At 33.9% G+C, this 15,856-nt stretch overlaps 1 protein-coding gene across 2 annotated transcripts in view; it reads left to right on the top strand.

The window, feature by feature from the left end:
- The window catches only part of LOC126891727 (uncharacterized), a 201,950-nt gene that overhangs the window by 69,859 nt on the left and 116,235 nt on the right, over positions 1-15,856 (top strand). The window contains exon 2 of one of the 2 annotated variants that reach the window (XM_050660992.1): positions 11,715-11,861. The exons of the other annotated variant lie outside the window; for it this stretch is intronic. Within the exon in view, the coding sequence (XP_050516949.1) occupies positions 11,715-11,861 (147 nt within the window). The remainder of the gene's footprint in view (positions 1-11,714; positions 11,862-15,856) is intronic. 2 annotated transcript variants of the gene reach the window in all.

Here is a 15,856-nt window from a genome sequence, read left to right as displayed (position 1 = left end):
TGCATATTTTATATTTAATCATTATTTTTTGTTCATTTTTTATATGTGAGATGTGTATTTTTTTCTATTCCTGAATTTGTTGTTGGAATGTTTTACATAGGTGTACTGCTGGTTCTTCTTTTTCTTCTTCTTCTTCTAGCGACTCTCAAGCAAAAGGAAAACTTGATAGACTACCTCAGATAATTGAAATAACAATCGAAAATAATACTTAAATCATACAAGGTAGTTATCGTTCACCCCTCTAGCTTAGCTCAGTCTCTCAAGGTGTGCATTCGTCTTGTCCTAATCTTAAATATGAACTCCGAAAATTTAGAATGTAAGCAAACAACCGTCACTTGGTGCATAAATCAATTTATAAATGGTTCTCCCGTACCCGACGAGTGGAAAATTGCTTACATTTCGTCGATCTATAAGAAAGGAGATAAGCTTAAATGTGAAAACTATAGAGGGATATCAGTCACTAGTAGATTCAGCCGTTTGTATGGACGAATAATTAGAGACCGCATTGAGAAGAAGTACAAAGACCAAGAGGAAGAAGAACAATCCGGTTTTCGAACAGGAAGAAGCTGTACTGATAATATCTTCTGCCTCAAACAACTAATAATAAAAAATTAAGCACAAATCAAGAAACCCACCTCATGTTTATTGACTTGCAGGAGGCGTACGATACAGTTCCTCTAAACAAACTCTGGAAAGTGTTACGACAGACGAATATTAGTGTCACCTTAATAAAAGCCTTAAGAAATTTGTATGAAGGGTCAGCATCACAAATAAAAACTGGAAACAGATTATCGCAAAGCTTCATGTTTAATAAAGGTCTACGTCAGGGGTGTTGTGTATCACCGCCCTTGTTTAAAATATATATTGCAAAAGCATTGAAAGAGTAGAAAAGAAAATGCAGAGGCATGGGCGTAGACCTTGGAGAGATTTGCTTATATACATTGCAGTTTGCTGATGACCAGGTTGTTACAGCAAATGATAAAGATGATGTAGAGTACATGGCAAGGAAATTACAAGAAGAATATAGAAAGTGGGGACTAGAAATTAATACAGAAAAAACAAAATACCTGCCAATAGGTACCGAACTATCGAATATCACATTAGAAAATAATGAAATCATCATGCCCTGCGACCATTACACATACCTAGGACACAACGGGGAAAGATGATGAAGAAATAAAGAGAACAATAACACAATCCAGAAAATCAATCGGTTGTCTAAACAGCGTACTGTGGAGTCATGAAATAGGAAAAAGAAGAAAACACAATATCTACGAATCTCTTATCAAAAGCAGTCTATTGTACTGAGCAGAAACTTGGCGGATAACTGAAAACAACAGAAGAAAACTGGAGGCAGTAGAAATGGACGCTTTTAGAAGATCAGTAGGAGTGTCACGCAGAGAGAGAATACGTAATGATGAGATAAGACAGCGAATGGGGGTTGACGGCTCTCTAACAACAGACATAGAAAGAAAACAGCTGATATGGTACGGACACGTCCAGAGGATGGATAACTCAAGACTCCCTAAAATAATTATGCAATGGGTACCACCAAGACCAAACCGCAGAAAGAGAGGAAGACCCAAGAAATCTTGGAGAGAGGGAGTAACGAAGGCGATGAGCGCAAGAGATCTTAGAGAGGGCCAACGGGATGATAGAGTGTCATGGAAATTAGGCATCGGACAACGTCGCAAGACGTTTTAAAACCGATTGATATATAAGCAAGCAAAACAATGTTTTAACTATTCATGTTTATTGTTCAATAAAGAGATAATAAAAATGTGACTTATTAAATGCATTAACAAATATATTCAAATTCTTGCCAAAAACTAACAATTTGTAGATTATACTTATTCATAGCTTGTGGTATTTGATGGTAGATCTTCTTGATGTCGGATGGTACAGCTGTAGACTTGTAGACCTGGGCAGATGTTGTGGCCCTAGGTCGCTGAAACTAATGATGGCATGTGCTGCTGTCTGTTCGATGCACTTTGTCGTCTTGCCTTTAAAGTTGCATCACCGGTGATGAAATCTGGTGGCTCCCGAAGGGAGAAAAATGATTTTTATTTAAAAACTGGAATACAAAACGTGTATAAGTTTGACATCAAGAAGAAAAGGTACCCTTGCCAAAAAGTATTCAAATCCCCCACGTTGGGCGCCAGTGAAACAAGAACGACGCGAAATACTATCCCAGCTATTTAAAATACCATTCGAAAATAATATTTCAATCAACCAAGATAGCCATCACTCACCCTAACTTAGCTCAGTCTCTCAAGGTGTGTGTTCGTCTTGTCCTAATCTTAAATAAAAACAGGATGCATCCAACAATCAACAGCAACCAACCAATCAACTAGAACTGCAGTGACCTGAGGCCGACCATCTAGCCCAGGTTGAAAATACACCAGCTGTACCATCCAACATTAAGAAGATCTACCATCAAATACCACAAGCCATATTATACAGGGTGTCTAGAAACTCTACCGACAAACGAAGACAGGAGATTCTTCAGATAATTTTAAGATAATTTAACCCAATTCACTTAGTCCGAAAATGCTTCCTAAGGGAGCTAGAGCTCTTTGAAGATGGCGTCTTGTAATTAGTTTTTCTTAAATACCGCCAGAACGCTTCTATTTAGAATAACAGAAATTTGTACGCTTATTTATCTTTAAGATATAAATCTAATCCATTCATTGCAAATTTCTAGAACCGACCATAGGCGCCCGTTTTGGGTAGGGCAACGGTTATTTTATCACATAACTTTTTTATCTTTAACTTTTATGCATTTCTGACACTGGATTATTAAATTGTGAAATATTCTAGTACTAAAAGGTACTCTTGTTTTAAATCGGTAGGACACACCCTTTTCTAGAAAAAACGAGTTGAAAATTTTTCGCTTTTTCAATCAAAAAAAAATTAAAAAAAAACTGTTTAGAAAGGCGAAAACTGGTACATGTATTTATATTCCAGAGATAAATCGATTTCATTAATTGCGAATTTCTAGTACTGGTCATAGGCGTCCGTTTTGGGTAGGTCAACAGTTATTTTATAGCATACCTTTTTTGTCTTGGATTTTTGAACATTTTTGATACTAGATTACTAAATTATGAGGTCATGAAGAGAAGTATCCATACTTACTCAAATGTGGTCTCGAGGTAAACCAATTACAAAAAACTCGAAGATGTACCACAAGGTTATTTATTATTGTTAAAAAACATATAAAAGGACGCGTTTCGGCTTTACACAAGCCATCATCAGCTTAAATCATCAGGACAAAAAACAACGGACTGACCAGAAAAACAGGAAGGAGGAAGAATCAGCTAGTTTACATTATAAAATATAGAGATGTACACATTTCTTCATTAATAATTAGCTATTAATAGCATTTTGTTATTATTGTATTGTAAAATCCTCAAGAACATGCGGAACATGCGGAAGTTCTTGAGGATTTTACAATACAATAATAACAAAATGCTATTAATAGCTAATTATTAATGAAGAAATGTGTACATCTCTATATTTTATAATGTAAACTAGCTGATTCTTCCTCCTTCCTGTTTTTCTGGTCAGTCCGTTTTTTTTTGTCCTGTATTTAAGCTGATGATGGCTTGTGTAAAGCCGAAACGCGTCCTTTTATATGTTTTTTAACAATAATAAATAACCTTGTGGTACATCTTCGAGTTTTTTGTAATTGGTTTAAATTATGAGGTATTCGAGTACTAAAAGTTACTCTTCCTTTATGTTGGTAAAATACTTCGTTTTTTGTTGAAAAGTTCTTTCAATTTTTTTTCAAATTCCAAAAACGAAAACTTTCAAATCGATTTTTCTAGAAAACAGTGTGCCCTACCGACTTAAAGCAAGAGTATCTTTTAGTACTAGAATTCCTCACAATTTAATAATCCGGTGTCAAAAATGCATCAAAGTTAAGGACAAAAAAGTTATGCGATAAAATACCCGTTGCTCTACCCAAAACGGGCGCCTATGACCGGTACTAGAAATTTGCAATGGATGGAGTCGATTCATCTCTGAAAAATAAATACGCATACCAATTTTCGTTTTTCTAAATAGAAGCGTTCTGGAGGTATTTAACAAAAACTAATTTCATGACACCATCTTCAAAGAGCTCTAGCTCCCTTAAAAAGCATTTTCGGACTAGGTGAATTGGGTTAAATTGTCTTAACATTATCTGAGGAATCTCCTGTCTTCGTTTGTCGGTAGAGTTTCTGGACACCCTGTATAAGTATAATCTACGAATTGTTAGTTTTTGGCAAGAATTTGAATATATTTGTTAATGCATTTAATAAGTCACATTTATATTATATCTTTATTGAACAATAAACATGATTGGTTAAAATATTGTTTTGTTTGCTTCCATTCTGAATTTTCATAGTTCATATTGAAGATTAGGACAAGACGAATACACACCTTAAGAGACTGAGCTAAGTTAGGGTGAGAGATAGCTATTTTGGTTGATTGAAATATTATTTTCGTTCTTGTTTCAACTCCACTAATGAAGGTTGGCTATAACCATTGAAAATTTGTCTCTATCTTCTGCTTTTCTGGATTAGAGAGAAAACAAACAAACAAACAAACAAACAAACGTACAGTCTGAACCTTTTCAGCCATCAGCTACTTCGTAAGAAATCAACTAAGCAGTTACAGTTGATATCAATGGAGAATGACTTCCCTTTGTTTTCGAGGTTGTATATTTCATTTCAAATTGACCAACTTAAAAATGGGCCAAATCCCATGTTAAAGTTTAGGAAAAGACTCGTCAATCCATATGTCAGCCAGTGGCGTAGCTGAAGATTGGCCCCCTCCCCGCGACAATTTTTGTGGGCCCCCGTATTTTAAACATAACGACAACTAATATCACTAATCTATAATTACTAAAATATGTGTACACAATGGACAAAAATGAAGGAGGCCTTCATTGTCCAGCAGTGGACATAAGGGCTGGATAATGATGATGTGTAAATGAAAATATTTGGCCTTTCTTTAATAAGTTTTCATCAGTTAGTGTTGATAGATTTTTTGGAAATAGACATGAAAACCTATTATACATGTCTCTTAATCCGACAAACATATTACCTAAGTTGTTGTAATGTTATGTATATCTAAATTTTCATTAAAAACATTAAGTTCAAAACTGTTTGTTTTAAGTTATTTTTTGGTCGCAGCTGAGTTCATCGTAAAATTTTTTTATTATCCGTTTATTCCGGTATATTTCAGTATATTCTGTAAATAGGGAACTTGCACATTTTTTTTTATTAGATAATAATGTTCAGTTTTGTTTAAAAATGAGATTTCCAAAATTTCACGCTTCAAAAACTCGTAATAACTTAGAAATACATATTTAAAGTCTTCAGCGGTATAAAATAGTTCAAACGGCACGTGACGTCACATAGTTTTGCATTAGTTTTTATTATGGTTATATTTCGCTGTGTCTAGGTACACGCTAACGTGTACGCAAATAAAAAAGTTAGGTATAGTATTTTTACTACAAAAACGTTATTACGTAGGTCAAAATTTTTGACGTAAGAGAACTGTCAAAACATTAGAATGTGACTTTTCGTTATTGTCATGTTTATAAAAATATGGCAATAATGAAAAGTCACATTCTAATGTTTTGACAGTTCTCTTACGTCAAAAATTTTGACCTACGTAATAACGTTTTTGTAGTAAAAATACTATAGACGCGAATTAAACTTCGTGACGTCATTATTTAGCTTGCGCAGTTACTATATATATTTTGGTACATGCTATTTTGATATGTTTAGTGTTTGTTTGATGGAAACATATTTGTTAAGGGACGGGAAGCAGAACTATATATTCAGATGTTTCAAACTTAATTGTAATAAATCAATGTGTATATATAAAAGTATATATTTAGGTTAGCAAAATAATTATATGTATTTAGTTGACATGACATGTAGGTACAAAATATTGTTAAAATAATTTTTATACATAAGTGAATTATTATAATCAACTATTCTAAATGCAAAATAAGCCACAATTTAACTAAAAAAATATTTTATTAACGTTTAGACGTCCAAATCGGATGTCATTGTCAAAATACAAAAATTAGTCAGATTAAATAAATTATTAGAAAAATTTTTTTACTAAGCAACAACATTTTTGTTTAATTTAATAATATTTTGTATTTTGACAACGACATCCGGTTTAGAAGTCGAAACGTTAATAAAATCAATTTTTTAGTTAAATTGTGGCTTAGTTCCCATTTAGAATAGTTGATTACAATGCCACAAGGATAATAGCTTTAATACAAGTTAATTATTATTGTGAAAGCTTTAGGTCTTCCTTTTATTTTAATCGTTTACGGTAATACTATTTCATTTATAACTAAAAAAAATATATATTAATTTATAGTCTCTTATCTTTTGCGTACTGTTTTAAAATGTTCTTAAACTCATTAAAAGAACTAAATAATTGTCCGCACTAAGTAGCTAATTTAAAAACAAACACTAAAGTGTCGCATCGCGTCGCTTTCCATCGCTCAATCTACGACAAACGTCACGATGTCAATTCATTCCTATTATTGGAAGTATATATAAGTATAGGGAAGTATACGGCAGTGTTACTAGAAAATTCATATTTTAAATACTTAGCTTTAAAAAAATACCACAAACGAAGAAGAGCGACAACAAATATCATATATTTAGAGCGAAATAAATTTGGAGAGTTTCATCATTTATATTCGAAATTAAGAAATAATCCACGTTGGTTTAAAGAGTATTGTGGCTTATTACCAAGCACCTTTGATTATATTATTGCAGCTGTTAAACCCAGTATTCAACTGTCAGTAAGTAATTTTCAAAAACCAATTTCTATTGAGGAGAGGCTGTTACTGACTTTAAGGTATGTTAATGATAAAACACTGGTACTATATAGTTATTATTAATTTTTATTTATTTAATAAACTATTGCGTAGCACAATTTAAATTGAAAAAAGCAATGGTGCTTGACGAAGTCTGGGATGATGATGATGATTAAGGTTGCGAAGTCTGGGATGATGATGATTGTTGTTGTGGCTCGAATTTTGCTAATTCATTGAAAAGAATTTCTTGTACGTTTGTCCGAAACAGAAGTTTATTTAGTGGTGGCAATTTTTTTAAATATGGTGATATAGATTTGAACCAATTCAGATCATCGTCATCCTGAACGTCCATGTCCTTCCTTAACAACTTAATTTTCTCTCTCTCAAGATTCATAAATACTTCTGAAATATCAGTGGGGTTTCTCTTCTTTTTTTCAACAGCAGCTTCAGATTGATTATGACGGGTTTGTGGACGTGACGTACCAACTGACTGGTTAATCTGGGACATTCCAGGTGTTAAATTATCATTTTCAGTTGGTTCCATGGCATCTTGTTCTAGAGCAAATTGACCTTCAGTAGCATGAGCGACCGAATTGCTGTCATCTTCATGTTGTGTCTCAGTTTGATTTTCTGTAATAGTATCTGTATTACCCGATACTACTGTGGAATCTGACAAAACGGACATAATTGTGTCATCGTCAAGCATATCTGTTTCATCTAAAAATATCCTAGGAACGCTTGTGGCACTTGCACGTGGCTTTATAACTACTTCTAAAAATTTCATCGCCTCAAAATATGGCCAATCACCCCTGTACTCCCCCCCACCATTTTCAGCGTCAGCACCAGATCGTCTTTTAGGGATTTTTTTCAATTCTCGAGCAAAAGAATCACGTAGATTTTTCCACTTTTTTTGGGCATCTGCACCTGTAATAGAAAAAAATACTAATAGAGATTTATTTTAGGTACTTGGTAACTGGTACGCCATTTAGAAAACTAGCATTTAGTTTTCGCATATCAAAAACAGCAGTAGCCAATATTGTAAAACAAGTTTGCGTTACTATATGGGAGACTTTAGTGCAAAAACACATGCCAGTACCAACAGAGGACAACTTTCTGCATATAGCTAATGATTCTTGGCAGAAGTGGCAATTTCCAAACTGCATTGGTTGCATAGATGGGAAGCATATCCGCATTAAGAAACCGAAAAAAAGCGGTTCCATGTATTACAATTACAAAGGATTTTTTTCCATTATTTTATTAGCCATTACAGACGCCAATTACAAATTTATTATGGTTGACATTGGTGCTTATGGTAAAGATAATGATGCCGGAGTATTTGATACAGGTTTGTTCCGTCGTGCGATTAAATGTGGAAAAATAAAAGTACCAGCAAAAGATTTTTTGCCAAGTTCCAATATTAAAGCTACGTTCGTATTGCTTGGCGACTCTGCATTTCCGTTAAAAACTTATCTCTTAAAACCATTTCCAGACGCAAACACTGTTCCGGGAGATGATAAAGACCGTTTTAATTACAGATTGTCACGTGCCAGAACGGTTGTGGAGTGTTCCTTTGGATCTATAGCGTCAAAATTTGGAATACTTAGCAGACCTATAGCTACTGATGTCGATAATGCAATTCACATTGTAAAAGCTATAACTATGGGTGCGTTCGGACGACCACAGCGGCTGGATAGCTGAGCCAGCAGTAGCTGTCAGACGTCACCGCTGGAAGCCAGCCGCTGAGAGATTTACTAAGCTTTCCCTATCACGGCTGGATGCAACCACTCAGCCGATTTCTGCTGCCAGCCAGCCGCTATGGTCGTCCGAACGCACCCAATTCATAACATTGCACGTGACCTTGAAGCTCCCTCTGATAAAACTTCATACTCAACTACTTTTCAGAGACAACAATCTCTTCGAAGATCACGGCGCTATAATGCCTCAACACGAGAAGCTTTGCAGACAAGAGATTTATTTTTAAATTTTTTTAAACACAACTAGATAAGTTAGTGGATTTCACCTTTATTACGAATATTAGTTAAACTTTCAATTATGTACTTACTAGTGCACCCAAGTCCATCAGCAACACGCTTCCAAGCTCTTCTTGCCAATAAACGATTTCTGTAATCTTTATGTTTTTTATTCCACAATAGTTTTTGTTCTCGCACTGCATTAATAAGGAGTTCTAGATCCATGTTTTTATAAAACTAGAACACTACTATTTGCTTTATAAACTCACTTCTTCACTCACAATGTGTCGTGTCCAACGAACTGTCAATACTGACATACTGTCGTGTCTCGTCGCGAACAAAACAAGTTCGCATTTCGTCGCGTCTTGTCGTAGACTGATTAACCCGAAAACGGAGGCCACACACATATACAACCATTTACTTGATATTTTCGCGTCGCGTCGCGTCGTGTCGCGTTGTCGCGTTTGTCGCTCACGTAGGACAACGGGTAAACAAATAAAAAATAAGAAATCACTGACACTCTAACTTTTTTATTTGCGTACACGTTAGCGTATACCTAGACACAACCTTATATTTAGGTATATTCTTCTTCTCATTCTTTAGTTTATTGGCCTCCACCTACTTGGGTATTTGGCAAGCTCATCGTCGTGGAATAAGTAAAAAATATTTATATTCTAATGACATTTATCGTATGTCATTGTAATAATATATACCAGTTTGTTAAAATTGTAGTTTTATACTGTTTTTGAAGGAAAGGAACGAAGGTTTACAATTGAAAAGAAAACCATTTTGTAAAAGTACAAATTTTCTATAGTCCAGAAAGCCACTGCGCATCCGCTAGGAAAAATATTCTAATTCGGATTTTTTGCACAATCTTACTCAAAAAGGACTCCTTTTAACAAATTTGCATGTTGCCAGGACCAAAAGGTGGTCAAACATTTTTTAAACGTTTTTTTTTTGTTTTTTTCCTAAAATTATTTTTTTTTGCATGGAACAAAGTTTTTTTAGGTTTTTTGGATCATTCCAAACAGAAAAGGTCTTTAGTGACTTTTCTCTAAAAATGATAGTTTTTGACATATAAGCGATTAAAAATTGAAAAATTGCGAAATCGGCCATTTTTAACCCTCAAAAACTATGTGAAAAACTGAAAATTTTAATGTTGGCATGGTAGGTAGATATTATTTAAACATCGATTGACGAAATCCCGAAGAGTTTTTTGCAATACAATATTCAAAACTCCTTTGTTTTTTAATTGCTAATCAAGCGTGCGCGACACTATTTTCCACCGACATTATGGTGCAAATGAAAGGAATAAATTCGTTATTTCGTAAACCGGCGACTTTAAGGAAAAATCCCGAAATAGGTCGATTTTTATTTTTAAGTTATGATATTGTGGCATATATGGTATACTAGTGACGTCATCCGTCTGGGTGTGATGACGCAATCGATGATTTTTTTAAATGAGAATAGGGGTCGTGTGGTAGCTCATTTGAAAGGTTCTTCAATTCTCTATTCAGTAATGTAAACATTTACATAATTATTTATACAGGGTGTCCTTCTACTTCTTTTTTTGTGAAATAATTTAATTTAATAAAAATTTTTGGACACCCTATAAAAATAATTATGTAAATGTTTATATTACTGAATAGAGAATTGAATAACCTTTCAAATGAGCTAGCACACGACCCCTATTCTCGTTTAAAAAAAATCATAATTACGTCATCACGTCCAGATGGATGACGTCACTAGTATCCCATATAAGCCACAATATCATAACTTAAAAATAAAAATCGACCTATTTCGGGATTTTTCCTTAAAGTCGCCGGTTTACGAAATAACGAATTTATTCCTTTCATTTGCACCATACTGTCGGTGGAAAATAGTGTCGCGCACGCTTGATTAGCAATTACAAAACAAAGGAGTTTTGAATATTGTATTGCAAAAAACTCTTCGGGATCTCATCTATCGATGTTTAAAGAATATCTGTCTACCTTGGCAACATTCAAATTTTTAGTTTTTCACATAGTTTTTGAGGGTTAAAAATGGCCGATTTCGCAATTTTTCAATTTTTAATCGCTTATATGTCAAAAACTATCATTTTTAGAGAAAAGTCACTAAAGACCTTTTCTGTTTGGAATGATTTAAAAATTCTATAAAAACTTTTTTCCATGCAAAAAAAATAATATTAGGAAAAAAACAAAAAAAAAACGTTTAAAAAATTTTTGACCACCTTTTGGTCCTGGCAACAAGCAAATTTGTTAAAAAGAGTCCTTTTTGAGTAAGATTGTGCAAAAAATCCGAATTAGAATATTTTTCCTAGCGGATGCGCAGTGGCTTTCTGGATTACTATGAATAGGTCAAACGATCAAAAACACTTGTAACGTCACATAAATGTATTTTCCACTGACGTTTATAACGTCTAATTTAAAATTCTGTTTACTTTATTGGAAAAATGTAAATGTAAAACCAAGTGACGTCACGATGCGTTTTGGACCACCTGTTTGAATTTGAATTTTTAATCGTCTTTAGGGGCCAAACGAAAGACAAACAAAACTTTTTATCTTTGATACATGTTTTAAATTATGTTCTGTTGTGATTTATAACATTTTTTTCGAATTTAAAAATTTATGCAAGTTCCCTATTGTGGTAAAATACCCCACTATTCTGCTATTCCTGCTGCCTCTGCTAAAGTTTCGGAAAACGAATTTCTTATTTCTCATTTCTCGAAGATTATCACGTAAAAAAGTTGAAGGGCGACCGTTAATTCTGCCGTTTCAGATTGCAAAAATTTTGATGTTAGATTAATAAAGTTAAGTATTTTAGATTGAATAGGAATGTTAACGGCAAATTCAAGATTATTCGTATTCTCTAATAATGTATTACCTTCTAATTTTTCATCGTTTTTTTAGATAGCAATGAAATTTTCGTTAAAGATTTCATTACTTGTCGGAAAACTCGACGCAAAGCAGTAACAGCATCATGTCTGGATGACCACCAGGTTTCATATAACCTTTTAAGTTTTGGCAAACGCGATGAATCCAAAGTCGTAATAGTAGGTACATAGTAGATCCAATCTTTTAATACTTGCACTAAAAAAATCATATATTCTCTTAATTATATCGTAAAAAAAACAGCTCTTGTACACTAACAACCGCATCATTCAACACTAGGTTAACATTATGGGATGCAAAATGAACATAGGAATCTGTTTTTTCAATGTCAGTTGTGCGCCTTTGTACGCCTGAATATACACCACTCATAACGCTTGCCCCAGCATGTTCTTTTTATCTGCAATTGTGTACAGAAAGGTGCTTTGATTGTATAACTTTGAAAATTTTATTTATAAGACCTTCTGCACTTTGGTCTAATATGCGAATAAATCCCAAAAAACTTTCAACAACTTGTGTTTTGGACGGTAAATTATTTTCGTCGCAAGGTCTTTTTACATACCGAAAAATAAACTAAGCTGATCGTGTTCTGAAATATCTTGGGTGGTATCAAAAATTATTGAATAAACAACTTTTTTTAATTAAATTAATCAATTTACTTTCAGTTTCTTGGGCCAGCAAATGTATAACTTCGTTTTGTATTTGGCGGCTTAAGTAATTTGTTTTAAGTTATTGTTTATATCGATTACATACATACATACATAATCGGTTGCCTCTTATACCATTAGGTGTCGAGGATTCCTCCTTTATATAATACTCTCTGCAAATTTACGCCACTTCTTCCTATCTGCTGCTAAAACTTTTGCTTCTTGCCACGATGTTCCTCTTTTCTTTAGTATTTCGTTTACACTAGTGTTCCAGCTTTTCCTTGGTCTGCCCCTCGTGCTTTTACCCACTGCTTTGGCCTCCCATGTCATTTTCACTTGTCTCTTACCACTTATTCTTATCATGTGTCCAGCCCATTTTAACTTCTTTTCTTCAACTTTTTCGTTGAGCGATTTTACCTGTAATTCATGTCTTATATCTTCATTTCTTCTTTTGTCTAATCTTCTTGCTCCCACCACTTTTCTTAAGTATCTCATTTCTGTAGCTTGTAATCTTTTTCTTTGTCTGTCAGTACCCAGTTTTCTGCCCCATATATTGTAATTGGCATATATACAGTTTTATATACTGTCATTTTGGTTTTCCTCGATATTTCTTTTTTGTTTAGGAAATTTTTATACAGTGAATAATAAGTTCTCGTTGCCAATTTTATTCTGTTTCCAATTTCATCTTCTTGTATACCTTTGTTGTTTAACATTATTCCCAAATACTTAAAGAGGTTTACTTGCTCGATTTTTTGACCTTCGATTTCAATATTTACAGTTGCTTCTTTGTTGGCTATTGTCATTACTTTATTAGTACCATATTTACCATATTAGTACCAAGTTTACTTTCCATATTTATTATTAAGTTGTAGTTTTTTAGTTCTTCAGCCCAGATTCTAATGTTATCTGCGAGAGCCTTTTCAGTTCTTGCAACTAATACAATGTCATCAGCAAATGCAGAGGCTTCAATTTTTATTTGTTGCAAATTTCTATACCCTATAGCGCATTTTTTAGTTTTTTTCCAACACTTTTTAATAACTTCATCCATAACGGAAATAAATAACAGTGGGCTCAACACTCCACCTTGTCTAACCCCGTCGTTATTAGAAAATTCGCCGGAGATTAAGTTACTTGTCCTGACCTGGTTTTTTGTGTTGACATACAAACTCTTTATTACACTTACAAGTTCTTCATCTACTTCCTTGTTTATCAGGCTTTGCCATATTCCTTCTCTATTGACCATGTCAAACGCCTTTTTCATATCTAAAAACGCCAGGTACAGTGTATCGTTTTTTAACAGTGTTTTTTCAGTAATTTGCTGTAGTGTGAATATATGATCTTGTACGCTGTGTGATGGTCTAAATCCACTTTGTATATCCGCCAGTCGAGGCTCAACTATTTCTCGTAGTTTCTTTTCTAGGATAATTTCATAGATTTTCAACGCTGAGCAGAGAAGTGATATGCCCCTATAATTACTGCACTCTTTCGTATCTCCCTTTTTGTGTATAGGCAGTATTATTGAAATGTTCCAATCCTCTGGGATTTTTTTGTTTGTCCACGCTAAATTTAGTAGGTCATGTAATTCTTGTTTATCCTGTTGTCCAAGATATTTCAATAATTCAGCATCGATTCCATCGATCCCTGCTGATTTACCAACTTTTAGTTTTTCTAGTGCATCTTCAACTTCTTCCATCTTTATTTTAGTTTCATAAACGTCTTCTTGCCCTCTTTCAGGTGTTTCATCTGTTATCTGTGTGCGATTCTCTGCTGTTGTATTTTCATTGTTTAAAAGTTCCTTGAAATATTCTCTCCACCTTTCTATAATGGGCTCATCCTCAGTTATTATATTTCCGTTTCTATCTTTTATCTGCTGTAGTTTAATTTCCGTTTTACTTCTCATATTCTTTAATACTCTATAAAATAATTTTGTATTTTGGGTACTATTTTCTTCCATAGTTCTTCCAAATTCTTCCCAGGCGTTCTGCTTTTCTTGTTTTATCCTTACTTTAACTTTGTTGCGCTGTTCCTTGTATTTATCGTATGCCTCTTGATTTCTTTTTTGTATGTACATTTTCCGTAGCCTTTTCTTTTCTCTGACTTCTTTTTTAATATCGTTGTTCCACCAGCTTGTCTGCTTTTTATGATTATTTCTTCTGGTATACCCGCAAACTTGCCCTGCTGTTTCTAATAATATTGCCTTAAATCTGATCCACTTTTCTTCCACATTTCTACTTTGTCTTCTCTTTTCAATCCTTGCAAACTGTTTTTCTGTTTTTTCTATATACTCATTTCTTGTTTGTAAGTTTCTCAGCTTATAGGTTCTTATTCTTCCGCTATAGTTTTTGTTTTGTATCTGTTTTCGGTCCTCGACTTTGTTGTTATTCTTGAATACTCCCTCTAGTAGATAATGGTCACTACCTATATCATAGCTTCCTTTCACTCTGACATCTTTAACTTTACTCCTTTTTTCTCGAGGAACAATTATGAAGTCTATTACTGATTTTTCATTTCGCTGGGGCATTGCTCTTGTTACCTTGTGTATTTCTTTGTGTTCAAAGAAAGTGTTGGCTATAACTAAATTATTATCTATACAAAACTCTAGCAATCTTTTCCCGTTTTTATTAATTGTGTGTTCTCCGTGCCTACCTATAGCTCCTTGCCATTTCATGTTTTCGTTTCCCACTCTAGCATTGAAGTCTCCCAATATTATGAGTGTTCCCTCATAATCTTCTACTGTCTGCTGTAGTTGTTCCCAAAATTGATTTTTGTCGTTTGCTTGGTCACTTTCTCCAGGTGCGTATATTACAATCAAAGTTATAATATCGCTTTTACTACAATTCATTGATACTTTCAATAGTCTCTCATTGATGAACTCCCAATTTCTTATACCTTTTACTTTATCTTTGGGTATCAAACAGGCTACTCCTGCTCTGGCCCATTCAGTTTCCTTTACACCACTGTATATTAATAGATTTCCATCTCCTATTATTTGTGTCCCAGCTCCCTTTTTTTTTTTGTCTCAGTGATGGCTATTGCAGCATAGTTTGTGTTGCTAAGGGTTTCTACTAATTCTAACTCTTTTCCACTTATTCCTCTGACATTCCATGTCGCTGCTCTCCATACCTCTCCTTTCTTATCTATAACTTTCAGTTCCATTCCTTTTTCCGTTTTCATTGCCGAATTTGTCATCATTTTGTCCGCCTCTGCTTTTATTAGTTTTTTGGATTAGCTCTGTTGCTCTCTTTTTCAATTGTGCCAGTTTCCATATTCCATTTCCATATTTCATCATTTATAATGATCTTCTGGTATTTAACTTTTACAACATTACCTTTTTGTCTCTGTTCATTTGCATATTCTCTTAGTTGTTTTTGTATCTCTCTTTCTTGGATCGTATAGTCATCATCAATAAAAAGTTTTCTTCCTTTAATATGTCTTAACTTGTTCTTATTTTTCATTATGTCTGCTTTATCACCATATGTACTCAATTTTAACTTACACATTCTCTTATTCAGTTTC

This window comes from Diabrotica virgifera, chromosome 9 (assembly GCF_917563875.1).
Source record: "Diabrotica virgifera virgifera chromosome 9, PGI_DIABVI_V3a".
Classification (NCBI taxonomy): Eukaryota; Metazoa; Arthropoda; class Insecta; order Coleoptera; family Chrysomelidae; genus Diabrotica; species Diabrotica virgifera.
The sequence above is the reverse complement of the archived record's forward strand: the minus strand, read 5'-3'. Positions and strand labels throughout refer to the sequence as shown.